The sequence below is a fragment of the Xenopus tropicalis genome, chromosome 8, assembly GCF_000004195.4.
Source record: "Xenopus tropicalis strain Nigerian chromosome 8, UCB_Xtro_10.0, whole genome shotgun sequence".
NCBI classification, from domain to species: Eukaryota; Metazoa; Chordata; class Amphibia; order Anura; family Pipidae; genus Xenopus; species Xenopus tropicalis.
Window position 1 is genome coordinate 107,042,396 of NC_030684.2, and position 14,090 is coordinate 107,056,485.

A 14,090-nucleotide genomic window follows, 5' to 3' on the forward strand; every position below is an offset into this window, starting at 1 on the left:
GTAAAATGAAGATGAAAATATTAGTATATATTAGTAACCTGACTACTAGTATCTGTATATGAAAATATTTATAAAGATACTTAAATTGTATGTTCTTCCTTAGAAAATCAGAAAGCATTCTTCTGTAACAAACATAAGAGGCAGACTTCCCAAACCAGCTCTAGTAATAATGCAGTTCCTGTAGAGTAAGTGCTTCAAAATGAGTCACTTTTTAGGTGTGTGCACATATACATTTCTTTAGCACATTAAAACTAGGTATATATACTATATAACACTTAAGACATACCAACACGGTAGAGACACAGGGTTTCATATTTATGTGCCCTAAATCAATTTTGCTTTGCCCTGCAGATACTTGCAATAACTCTGCCATCATTGTTCAGACAGGAACAAATCATTTCAAGCACCAATTCCTTAATCCTAGATAATTTTTAGAGTCCCCTGGGCAGGGTTATGGCTAAATGTAATTTTCATACTGAATAATTATGATAGGGATGTGTAAAAGATGGAATTGAAAAATGATTTGCTAAGAAAAATTAAGCCTACTTTACTCCTCACAGTATTTTTTTAAATATGCAAAAAGACACCCACTGAGTGTGATGTTAGAGAATTCATGTCAGATGCCTTTTCGGATTAATGCAGGGGCAGCACTGCCCAACTTGAGCCTAATGTTATAGCCAGCAACCTACTCAAGTGCCACATAGACTGTTTTCAGGCCACTGAACACACCTAATTATTAAATGCAACACAGACTCTTCCTTGGCCAGATATTCTCACCTGCTTATCTGTCTTTACCCCTAGATTCAGTCCCTACAAACAGTATTTTGTGAAACTGTTTTATATAATTGCTCCTTTGCCTTTTGCTGCACCTCAGGCTGGTTCTTCTGTTAGCAGAAAACTGCATCGACTCAGGGAACTCTTCAGCAAGAACCACTGGGTGGCCTTCTTTTTGCTTCCTTTTTCTTCATGTGGGCGCCCATGCGCAACAGAGTGAAAAACCAAATTTTTACAAAAGTGTGTTTTTTCACCAAACTACTATTATAAAGATACAAGAGACACTTTAGCATCTTTTCTACGTCATAACCTCCATGCAAATATCCCATAGATGTGTAACCCCTTCTTGGCTGTAACCAAGCCAACAGCACGGCTAGTGTAGGTTTAGAGCATGGGGCACATGCAACTCAATCCTTCAGGATGGGCCTTCACTAAGTGGAAGTGACCAAACGGAGCTATGGTGTAGTGCAACTACAACTCACTGTAGCTGTTTGCAGTGCAAAGTAACAAATGGGCACCAGAAGGTTCATGCAGTTGAACAATAGAACTGGTTTATTGTCAGAGACAATCAATATGCAGGGTTATTGCAATATACTCACACAGAGGAGATATCAGGTAATTTCACCGAAGGTAGAAAAATATGGTGTCCACCCATATAGCCCACCTCAGCTGAGGGTAGGGAAGGTAAGGACCACCAACCAGCATGGCCTCCCTGTGGAGAGTAGCCTGGCCAAGTATCTGTATCCTCAGGGTGTCCCTTAACAGCCAAGGATCCCTCACAGCCGACTATGGATCAGGGATAGAAACTGACCTGACACCTGCATCTTAACCGTGTTCTGCTCAAAGTCAACAGTGCCTGTAGGGAAGAGTACTTCCAGCTAATCTCTACTGGTTGGAGCCAAAACTGCTCTCTCTAACTGATCTCACTATCTCGCTTTCCTAGAAAGTGCTCTTATAAATTATCCAGATACTTACTACTCCTCATTCATGGGGTCCCTGTCATCGATTTCACTAGAGCTAGATGCAGACTCTAGGGTAGACGGCTTTACTGGGGCCCTGTTGATCCCAGGCTCAGTGGAACTTCCACCTGGGTCAGCAGATGCAGCCAAATCCAAAGACCCATCCCCCTGCTAAGTACTATATCAGAGGGCCAAGGGAGTTGTCTCCCTGTTAACCAATAAGACACATATGCAAAACTATAAACTGATACATGAGTCTTTGCCCAGTAACAGCATAGACTAGGAAGTTGTAGGGTTTAAAGCCATAGGGGCATGTTAACCCTACAGATGTCATTGCTCTATGATGTTAATTTGCCAGTGTACAATTATACGGGGAAAATATGCAGGTGCAAATACGATATATGTTTAGCACATATTTATGAAATTTTTGTGTCCCTTTAAAAGAGTGAGTGTCTTAAAGTAGGGGTCCCCAACCGATGGGCCGTGGACCGGTGCCGGGCCATGGACTGCCTGGAACTGGGCCGCCGGCGTTCCCCCAGGAGCACGATGCGCCGCACACCGTAAGGCAGAAATTTAAAGCATGTCGCACATAAAGGTGCGCACGAACGCACCGTAAACAAGAATGCTCGAACAATCTCACCGTGCAAATAAACGCAAGACCGCGCCTGAAATTCGCGCCCTCCCCTCCGGTCAGTGGAAAAAATTTTCTCCTTGCAACCGGTCCTTGGAGAAATAAAGGTTGGGGGCCCCTGTCTTAAAGGCATGAAGTCAACATTTCCAGAATGAATTTTGAGGCACTGTGATACAATTACCCCCAAAAAAGCCTACATTAAGTTCACAACTTTGCAGTGTACATTAATCAAAAACAATTTTGGTGCCTTTATTATATAAATAGCAGATAATAAATAAAGTAAATGCCATTGCTACTTTAATCAGTATCTGTGTCTATTTGCTGCACTGCCTCTCCTGACACAATGTAGCAGAATCCTGCCTTCCTAAACCCCCGTCTCCTTTTCCCACAATGCCTTGGCTGTCCTGTGAGAAAAAGCACGCAAGGAATTGTGGGAATTGGAGTGGTTGCCGGAAAAGATGTCTTAATTTTTTAAGACAAAGGACAATAGTAGAGAAAGAAAAGAAATAGCCAGGCAGATACTGCTTTCAGGAACCATAACATTACAATTAAAAACAATTTAAAAAACATATTTTCTTTAATCGCTTATTAAATCAGACATTCTTTAGAGATGTGGATGTTTTCTCTCCACAAACATAGATTTTGCGCCAATCAGAATCCCCTGCATACACCTGCCATTTGTGCGTGTCACAGTAGCAATAAAGTTCTGTTTAAAAAAAACAGAAAAAGATCAGCAGGTTTGAGAAAGAGAGAGGCGTGACGACAGAATTGATAGGCGTTTACGAAAGGCTTACTCGTTTATCCAATCGGCGCTCGCATCTGTCATGATGGAAAGGTTTGCCAACCAATTGAAGGGAAGAGCGGTTACAGTAGGCGAGCTTCCTTCTCTAACTGGAAGGACCGGGGCGCCGGACGGATGGGTGCGGACTGCGAACTGAGAGCTTGAGTGATGCTGCGGGTCAGCTTCTTTCTGCTCCTCATTAATGTATGAAGCTGTTCTGAGGAAGAAGATTAGATGTTTCGACTTGGGTGTATCGTACCCACTGTGACTGAACGCCACTCCCATTAGTACACGGTAGTACCTCTGGGTTCTGGAAGTTGTGGACAGTCTGCTTCCAGCACCAGGGCCCAGTTTCTAATGACTCAGATTTTGAAAATACAAACGATCAATTTCAAGTAACCATATGATATGCATGGTGCATTTGGATTCGGGAAACTGGCTCTGAAGCTGTTTTGGATACAAAAATATAAACTGGTTTTGCAGTTCTAGAACTGGATTATGTGGGTTTGGAGTCCTAACACTCAATTACTTGGCTCTGCAAACAAACAATGGGTTGTATGGCTCAGAGCTAACGCTGGACTACTAGGTTCCGCTGAGCTAATGCTGGACTACTAAGTTCCGCTGAGCTAACGCTGGACTACTAGGTTCCGCTGAGCTAACGCTGGACTACTAGGTTCCGCTGAGCTAACGCTGGACTACTAGGTTCCGCTGAGCTAACGCTGGACTACTAGGTTCCGCTGAGCTAACGCTGGACTACTAGGTTCCGCTGAGCTAACGCTGGACTACTAGGTTCCGCTGAGCTAACGCTGGACTACTAGGTTCCGCTGAGCTAACGCTGGACTACTAGGTTCCGCTGAGCTAACGCTGGACTACTAGGTTCCGCTGAGCTAACGCTGGACTACTAGGTTCCGCTGAGCTAACGCTGGACTACTAGGTTCCGCTGAGCTAACGCTGGACTACTAGGTTCCGCTGAGCTAATGCTGGACTACTAGGTTCCGCTGAGCTAATGCTGGACTACTAGGTTCCGCTGAGCTAACGCTGGACTACTAGGTTCCGCTGAGCTAACGCTGGACTACTAGGTTCCGCTGAGCTAACGCTGGACTACTAGGTTCCGCTGAACAAACGCTGGACTACTAGGTTCCCGCTGAGCTAACACTGAAAGGCAGGGTTCCGCAGACCTAACACTGAAAAGCAGGGTTCCGCAAAGCTGTCGCTAGATGACTAGGTTCTGCAGAACTTAAGCTGGGCATCTAGGTTCTGAAGAGCATACACTGGAAGTCTGAGTTTGACAGACTTATCACACTGGATGGCTAGGTTCCATAGAGCGAACACATTGGACAGCTAGGGTACACAGAGCTAACACTGTGTTACTGGGCTCTGCTGAATGAAACTAGGCTCTGGAGAACTAGCACTATGACTAGGTCATCTATTGCAGCAGACAACAGAACAAACTGAACTGTCGATTTACACCTAGCACTGGATGATCTGGTTTGTGAGGTCCAACACTGGATTACCTGGCACTGCAAAATCAACACTGGTTTTCTGACTTTTTTTATATTTTTATTATTACCATTTATTTATAAAGCGCCAACATATTCCGCAGCGCTGTACTTTGCTGCAGGTCACTTGGTCCTATAAACCTTAAACAGGGTCGTCTGTGTCTGCACACTTTGCACAAGGTCATCAGTACCTGCAGAACCTGCCCTGGGTCACTTGTCTTTGAAGACCTTGCACTGGGTCACCTTCCTCCACTGAGCTTACAGTGTTTAAGTAGTGCATATGCTGAGCCAGCTGCGTTACACTGTGCCGCCTTGATCTAAACCTGATATTATTTTTGTTTTTACTTGATATTATTTCTGCCAATCCCAGCAGTGCAAAGGCACACATTTGTCTATTGAGGCTTCTCAGCCCCTATGTTATTAGGTACCTAGTAATAAAAGTCTTAAATTTTACCTCTTAAGTCTTATATGTAGAGCTAAATCTCACAGTTGCTTTCTCTGATATACTTTCACATTTATTAGTCAGTGCATGAGCACAAGGCTCTAAACCCTAATCCTCCCCTATGGATCAGTTCAATGGAGCCCCTCAGGTCTCTCCTCTCTTTGTCTGGCAGCAGCAAAACTACCTTTGGGGCAAATAGGGGTGGTGGAAATGCCTCAGCATTACCAGTGCCATTGGTTTCAGAGGACGATGAAGAACAGGAGGATAGAGGGAGTACTCCAACTAGACAGGATTTTGTGGAAGAAGAGGATGATGGTGGAGGATCTGGTAAAGATGCTGGTTTCATTGCAGAGCAGCCTTCCTCCTCCACATCTAACCCTTTGTACTGGACAGCTGTGTTTGACTATGAGGCATCTGCAGAGGATGAGCTGACCTTGCGTCTGGGTGACCTGGTGCAGGTTCTGTCCAAAGACTCTAGTGTGTCTGGCGATGAGGGATGGTGGACTGGAAAGATCCAAGATCGTGTGGGCATTTTCCCCAGTAACTATGTCACCAGGACACAAAGCTTCTCCAGCAAGCTACAGGGAAAGAGGGTAGAAGAACTCCCTTGCTACCCAGCCTCAGCTTTGCAATGTAAGATAACATGGTCAGAGGGGAATTTACAGTGCTAAATGCTTTCTGCTTTTTAGAGGAAAAGTACTTTTTAGGTTATAGTAAGATTTATGCTAAAATTCTAGATTATTTTAATGAGTTTATGTGCAAGTTGACCCCACATAATGATGGCTAATGTGCAAGTGCATTATATCATGGAAGAATGGGTTTATTTGGCTTCCGTGTTTATAGGCCAGAAAGTTTAGTGCCATATCAAATGCAATATATACAATATCAAATATCAATGTTTATATAAAAAAAAAAAGCATGGAACTTTGTAGCCCAAGCCAGCTGATAACATAATTTCTAGAGAACAAATACAAATAACTGCTTTTAATTGCAATATAATTTTGCAAATAACTTTAAAACCTCTAGAATTTTGTAATTAACGTATACAGGAAATTTGCTTTGGATTCAAATTTTTTAAAATTATGCACTGTTCTTGAGTGTTTGTTTTGGGGCTTTTTACTGGCTAATATTGATGATATGTTTGAGGTTGTGACAGGTCAGTAGGCATAAAAGTTTCAATATGCTGCATCTCCATCACACAGTCACTAGTGTGAACTTAACAGGCACACAGCTTTTTTTTGGTGGTCACCCCCTTCTTTCAAAAGTAATTTGTTTAGATTGGCCATACATACCAGGACCCTTGACACCTGTGCCAGAAACTGCAGTAGAACTCTATAGGGCTGTATAATTGTCTTTTAAAATGAAATATTACACAAAATGTTTTGAAGTTTTGCATTAGACTGTGGTACTTGCATGTCTGAGAGATACATCATGTAAAAACGTATTGCCTGGAAAAGCTCAGCAAGCGTTGCACCATATTTAAAGGCCACCTATCACCCTATATTGTTTCCTCCACCAGAGGTGCGGCCTAAATGAGTGTAGGTACACTGAGTGAAGTTTGGGACGAAAAACGGGAAAGCTTTGTGTAAATACTAAATACTAAAATACTAGTAGCTCTGTGTGTCTTCATCCTAAGGGTAAAAACCCACTGAGCGAGTTAAGGTCCCCATACACGTTGAGATTCCCTTTGCTTGGCGACATTGCCAAGTGAGCGGATCTTCACCCGATATCCCCACCTAAAAAAAAATAATTTGATCGTTTGGCCCTGGGGCCAAATGATCAAATTATATTGGCGGCAATGGGGCAGTCTGTTCGGGGACCGCATCAACGAACCGATGCGGTCCCCGATCCGACTGAATTTTTTAACCTGGTCGATCGATATCTGCCCAATTTTAGGCCAGATATCGGTCGGGCAGGAACCTCGTTTCTGCCCCAACATGGGCCGATAAGCTGCCAAATCGGTCCAAGGGGCCGATATCGGCTGCTACTATCAGCCTGTGTATGGGAACCTTTAGTCGCCGCGCAATAGTAGAGATCTCTACTAACCTCTCTGAAAAGGCTTTCCACTGGCAACAATAGAAGTTGCTGGTGGAAAGCTTTTTGCATTGCTTCGTTTTCTGAAGACGCCTGCAGAAAGAAAACTTTGTGCGACTTCGGATTACTGAAGGAAAGTCTCTTGAGAAACTTGTCTAAAAATTACAGCCATAATCTTGTTAATAAAATAGTGCCCCAGCTTAGCTTTGCCCTGCTTAGTTTGCCTAGGAAACAGCCAAGTACCATCACACAACTAAGTACCTGTATTAAACCAGCTCAGCTTCCTTTTCTGCTCTAAGGGCTCTGGCACACGGGGGAGATTAGTCGCCCGCGACAAAACTCCCTGTTCGCGGGCGACTAATCTCCCCGAGTTGGGATGGCACACACAATCGCCGAAAAAGACTCGCGAGTCAGGCACATGGAGTTAGCCAAATCCTGCTGAAAACAGCAGAATCTTGGCTTAATCCCAAACTGAATCCTGGTTTCGGGGCATCCCTAATAAAATCACAGATAAAAAAGCAGAATGTTCTGTTGTTGAACGTAGTCTATAAAGAGAAGCTGCGTATGGTAGTTATGTATAGTTAAACATCAAGAACGTGATAGAGAAGATCTTTCTTTTGCAAGCAGTGCTAGGCCTCCATATTGTTCATTCATTTCCTCGGGGAGTTATGGGTAGACTGCAACCACGGCCAATGAACTGTAACATAATGGAGGAAGACGCAAAGGGTCTTTCTGCATCCTCTAAAACATGCATTGTTCAGCATGATTACACACACAATTCCTTACCTCCGCTGGGCCTCTCCACTTCAGCCACGGGGCCAGCACCAGGAAGTCTGACACAATACTTTCTGGTAGTAAAAAAACAACAATGGCAATCTGGGCAGGATTCTGCCATGTGATTATAATTTCATTGCTTAAAGCTTCCATCTTTGACATTCTTTTTCAGAAGTGATTTTGTTCTGTTAATTGATAAATTCTCTTTACTGGTGTATATGCTGAGAGAGTAGTCTCCAGTACTTATGTTTATACTTGAAGTTCTGATTTTTTTGTGCTATGAGAGTTCCTTTCTGTAATGTGCCTCCCCAATATACCTGTACTAATGATGTATTGATACCAAATTACACTTACATTAGCTAATTCCCCTTTCAGGAGAATATATTTCTATATTTAAAGCAAAGGCAGCAAGGATTTAGGGTTAGGCTATGCAAAACAAGCAAATGGGTAGCCTGTTGTCTGCTGTCATAATTTTAGTAAAGAATCTATTCTATTATCCTGTAATTGGGATTGAGGTAAAGGTGGCCATACACAGTAAGATCTTCTCTCGATATCCCCACCTCTGGGTGGGCGATATTGGGCTAATTGAATTAAAACGGCAGGTATAGGTGCTGGGGACCACATCAACGAGTCAATGTGGTCCCGATCCAACCATAAACCAAACCTACCCGATTGAGATCTGGGCGATTTCAGGCCAGATGTCGGTCGGGCAGGCCCGTTGTCAGGGCCGATAAGCTGCTGAACCGGTCTAAAGGACCGTAATCGGCAGCTAGAATCAGCCCATGTACGGCCACCTTTAATCTTGTGGCAGAAGCTAAAGGTGGCCACACACGTGGCGATCTGCGATCTTTCGTGCGACCATCGGTCGCACAAAAGATCATTCAGTCGGCCACTAGTGTTCAGGGCTGAAACGGCAGATAAGGAGGTATCGGCTGATTCAGCCCTGAAGGCAGATTTTGCTCAGGCACCTTCTATGGCACCTGATCAAAATCTTTTAACTCGCCCGATCGGCGAGTCGACCGATATCAGCAGCCTCCTGCGATATCTGTCGACTTGCCATATACACACCGAATATCGTACGAAACAAGGTTTCGTACGATATTATCGGTGCGTGTATGGCTAGCTTTAAGGTGGTTGCAGGTTTGCCTAGATTTGCTTGAATAGAGTGCTTCCTACCGGTATTCAGTTTTTCAGAACTTATTGCAACCATATGCTTTGTTCTGATAAAACAAACTGAAAACTTTTTTTACTGGCAAAATAGACTGATTGAAAGAAATTTTGTAGAAATTCTCTTCTAATATAATATATTGGTGACTGTGACTTTGGTTGTACAAGCAGTGCGTTTACATCTCAAAGAAAGAAGGGACACAGGATCCACTCTGCACAGCAGGTTTTATACAGAATGCGTTTCTTTTCAGCCAGAATGTTTATTAACCTTTCGTTGTCCTTTAATGCCTGACGTTACTTTTCTCTTGTTCTTTTTCAATTACCCTTTAGTAGAAGAAATAGACTTTTCAGAAATGGTCTTGGAAGAAATAATTGGAATTGGAGGTTTCGGGAAGGTGTACCGTGCCATCTGGGGACAAGAGGAGGTGGCTGTGAAAGCTGCCCGTCATGACCCTGATGAAGATATTAGCCAGACTATTGAGAATGTCCGGCAAGAAGCCAAACTCTTTGCAATGCTTGATCACCCAAACATCATCGCTCTTAGAGGAGTTTGTTTAAAGGAGCCCAACCTGTGCTTGGTCATGGAGTTTGCCCGAGGCGGATCACTGAACAGAGTGCTATCTGGGAAGAAGATTCCCCCTGATATCCTGGTGAACTGGGCAGTACAGATTGCCAGAGGAATGAATTACTTGCACAATGAAGCCATTGTTCCTGTTATACATCGTGATCTCAAGTCCAGCAATGGTAAGTACAGATCTGTCTTATAATTGCAATTAGACCCCACATCACACTCTGCAATACTACTGCTTGCTGTAAGGGACTGGTGTCACAACTGTATCTCAGCAATAATATTGGAGTTTCTTTTGCCTTTTAGCTGAAGGTCTGAAGTAATTGCTAGTGGTAATGGAATTTAAAAACATTATGTTTGCTGCAGGTATTGCTAAACATGGCTCTTTTATGTTTTATCAATGATTAAGTCAATAGTTATTTATTTCTACATTAAAAATCTCTGGTATCCATGTCAGTGTATTATAGACTTCTCAAATAAAGTTTCATTAATTCAGCAATTCCATTCTAAGGTGAGTAAAATTAACTACACTGTCCCAGGGACATTGGGTCCCTGCACACTGGAACCCAGAATTCCAAACTTAAAAAGGAAATTAGCAAACATTAGTATTAGGAATAAAATATAACATTATCTAGAAACACTAGCATTATTTTTGCATCTGTTGCATTTGATATGCTCCTAGGTGGTTAAGAGAAATGATTAAGTAATTAAGCTTTGAATCAGTGTCTTGTTAGGAAGATAGGCTATTAAATAAGGATTAACATTTAATGGGTTATTGTGAAATTTCACAAAGCACATGTTTTAAAGTGACATCAGTCATGACCAATAACCCTGTACAGTAACACAGGATTTTAGTTTTATAGGTATGATTTGGCATAGCAGGCCAGTATACCCGAGAAGCATTCTGTAGTCTGTTACCTTGTTATAATTATCTTTTAAATACATCTCTGACAAACAAGCCCTAGCAATAATGCATAGTAACCCTAAGAGCTCATACGCATGAGCATTTCTTCCTGCACATATAAGCGCCAAACGCAGGTGAAATGCAGTGTGTTGCATTTCACCATGTTAATGTTCCATTATGTGATATATAGCTGCCTCTCCTTTTTTAGGGGGAGCATTTACTAAGCTCAATTTTTTGTTGTTTTTTTTGCATTTTATTATGCAAAAAAAACTGCATCAAATCTAAAAGCAAAAATACACCACATAAACCCCTTAAGATCACGTAGCAGTATCAGATGTCCCTTTTACAAATGGATCGTTCTTTGCTTTGTGGTTTTAGAGGTTTTTGGGTTTCTTTGATGCTGTCATTTCTGTGGCAATACGAAAAAGTTGTGGTTTTAGCATTCTTTGCATGGCTTTTTTCATTTATGCTTTCTCATTTCGAATCTTTTGATAAATGACTGATGAGTTTAGTTGAGGTTTCAAAAACCTCTAAAACCACAAAAAAGAGAATGTTGATAAATGGGTCTTTTAGAATCCGTCAGTACCTAAACTGAAAAAATGACATACATCCCAAAATGGTGAGGTTTTCAGTATGGACTGCTGGAGCAATGTTGCACCCTTATCCTACAGACCTAGGGGTTTAGTAGTAACCTATAGCAGTCAGTTAGCACTTTGCATTTACTGATTACTTTTTCAAAAGCAAACAATCTAATTGGTTGCTATGGGTGACTGCAGTTGGGCAAACTTAGCACATATAGGGCTTAGTGGTATATGGGGGTAATTTGCTTGTTTTGCACCAAATTGTGTGTAAATCTCTATAGACTTTTGCAACTGGATAACATTTGGTTGGTCAGTTGCCTGAAAAGTGAAATAGAAAGTGGTTGGCCAGATCACAAGTATGGATCAGACAACTGGATTGCAAGGGGATGTTCAGGGCTGACCTATCCATTTACAGGATTCACGTTCCCTTTCTGTTGTATGTGTTTCTGTTAATGAAGTGCCATTGTGACATATAATATATCAGTTTGTTCTGTAATGGGATTGGAGAAGCAATCAATGTTAGGCCCCTGTCCCTTTTGCTATAGGACATCTGCCACATTCATTAAAAACAAGTCAAGGATTATTGAAGACTTTTTAATCAAATGCCTGATATGATACCCAGGGGAGCAGTGTCAGTTCCCAGAGACCTGGTATACAAAAGAGGCCTGAGTTCTCTTTAAATGACTTCTTTGCCACTTCTTCTTTTACGATTGTAGGAGCTTTCAGAGCTTAGAAATGAATGCCCTTAAGCTATGAAAGCTGAGCTGGCATAATGTCTGCTCATTGCAAGTGGAAGCAGAAGGTTAATAGTCAGAAATAATGTCTGCACAATATGGCAATGCCAGAAACCTTGCAAATCACATATCTATATTGATCATTGTATAATGTAAGAGTTTCAAACCTAAGAGTGAAGGGGAAATGAAATGCTAAGTGCCATGCAGGTATTTATATTGCATTGTGCTTGCAGTTCCCATCTGAAGGAGAATTCTGGTTCCAAAGCAGCATTTATGTGTAAATTGTAGTATAACTGACAGCTTCCTTATTCTTGCTGAATAAAGTGAATTCCAAAATAACATGGGCATTATTCGCAGGCCAGCAGATTTTAGGAATCTGTATAAGCCTTTGCCCTTTGAAAATGACCTCTTCCCCTCCCTGCGCCTCTTAGCACCCCTTGCCCACTCTGACCTCTGACCCTTCTGGTGGTAGAATGTTAGGAGCCACTTAAAATTGTAGGGTCTTGATGCTAGACAGAGAGAAGTGAAGTGGTGGTATAGTGTCATACTGTGAGGTCGTCCTATCATTCTCAGTGACTAGGTGTTCTCATTAAATAGAAGGAGGAATTTGTAGCTTTATTTAAAAATTGAGGTGCAAATGCATAACCTGGTATGCAAAGCTGGTACATATTTACCAGGTCCAGACTGCTACTCCAAACAGGCACTACCATTGTAAGTACTCAGAGGCCCAATAAAAAGTGACTACTATTACCTATCAGTACCTCGGCTTCAAGTTACTGTTATTAACTAAATACACAAAACACACCGATCGCTTCTGGTAGAATCAGGTTAACTACCCCCCAATTCCGGATTTTGGTAATAGTAGGCACAAGTTCTATCTCGCAGCTGCGTTGTGTGGATTGACAGAAACGATATGGGGGGGTAGTTAATTTGATTCTACCAGAAGCGATTGGTTTGTTTTGTGTATTTAGTTAATAACGGTAACTTGATGCCGAGGTACTGATTGGTAATAGTGGGCACAAGTTCTATCTCGCAGTCGCGGTGTGTGGATTGACAGAAATGATATGGGATGATGCTGGCCGCAAGTAGCGGCAATAGTGACGGGCCACTGTTGAGGAAGTAACCGGCTGCCGAGGTAGACAACTTGAGGTAGTAGGCATAGGTGTTATCCCGCTTCTGGGGTTCGTAATAGGTAATTGTAAATTGTGGAAGCCTGATGTATCGATCGCAAGCAGCGTTGCTATTGTTGGGCCACTGGTGACGGGCAGACCTGGTGCCGAGGTATAAAACTTGAGGTAGTAGGCACAGGTACTATCCCGGTCCTGGAGTTCGCTGTGGGTAATTGTTAAGTGTGCATACCTAGTGCCGTGAAAGCAGGTACACCTTTCCCCGACTGATACCCTAAGGCAAAATTGTATGTCTGAAGTTGGGTTAATGAAGCAAATGAGATTTCCCTGTGTAGAGGGAACATCACGATAACGAGCACAGGGTTTAGTATAATAGTACTGTTCATGAAAACAGCACAATAACTCTACATTACCTCCAAGTATGGAGATGTTAAATTCCTTAGTATTTGATTGTAAAAATTCCTTGTAGGAAATTTACGCGCATAACTCTTCGATAAAATGACTCCATCGTATTAAAACGGTGTTTGGGTGATTGATCATTTCAGAAGGGGGGGAGATTATGCGAAATAAGGAATTGGCAAACATACACTGAGAAAATCTTTTCTCCCAGCCGGTGTAAATGATCGCTATATTGTGACGGTGGCAAATTATTCGGACAACTATTGACATTAGTCGTATTGCAACGGTTTTGCAGTTGCGAGTCCGAAAGCCAAATAGACTTTGCGATCCTCAGTGGAATAGTAAAATATATAAGTGCTGTCCTAAGGAATGAATGCATTACTATACACTTACCTGGAGTTCTAGTACGAAGGATCCAGTATAGTCAATAAAGATCTTGCTTATACGCAATATTAAGAGTTTCATGAAAAAACCGAGAGATACGGCTTGTAATTGATCTATTTGTAATTAATGGGGTCTAGTTAACTGCAATTATATTGGGAGCAATGGGTAGATAAGTAAGGACCGCATGGAATACTGTTAGGATCAACTGCGATTGAAGTAAAATGATATCTAAATAAACAAATAAATGAGACACATTGGTGTTTATACCTTTATTGAAATCATAAAAATCAGGCTTAAACGATTCATAATAATACGTACCTAAAGATCGCTCC

At 42.1% G+C, this 14,090-nt stretch overlaps 1 protein-coding gene across 2 annotated transcripts in view; it reads left to right on the forward strand.

The window, feature by feature from the left end:
• The first annotated feature begins 3,182 nt into the window (after positions 1-3,182).
• map3k9 (mitogen-activated protein kinase kinase kinase 9) overlaps positions 3,183-14,090 on the forward strand; it is a 32,894-nt gene continuing 21,986 nt past the window's right edge. Inside the window, exons 1-2 of one of the 2 annotated variants that reach the window (XM_002936894.5) lie at positions 3,183-5,719; positions 9,392-9,805. In XM_002936894.5, coding sequence (XP_002936940.2) covers positions 5,221-5,719; positions 9,392-9,805 — 913 coding nt within the window. In that variant the 5' untranslated portion in view covers positions 3,183-5,220. The remainder of the gene's footprint in view (positions 5,720-9,391; positions 9,806-14,090) is intronic. The other variant, XM_004917256.4, reaches the window with a different exon arrangement.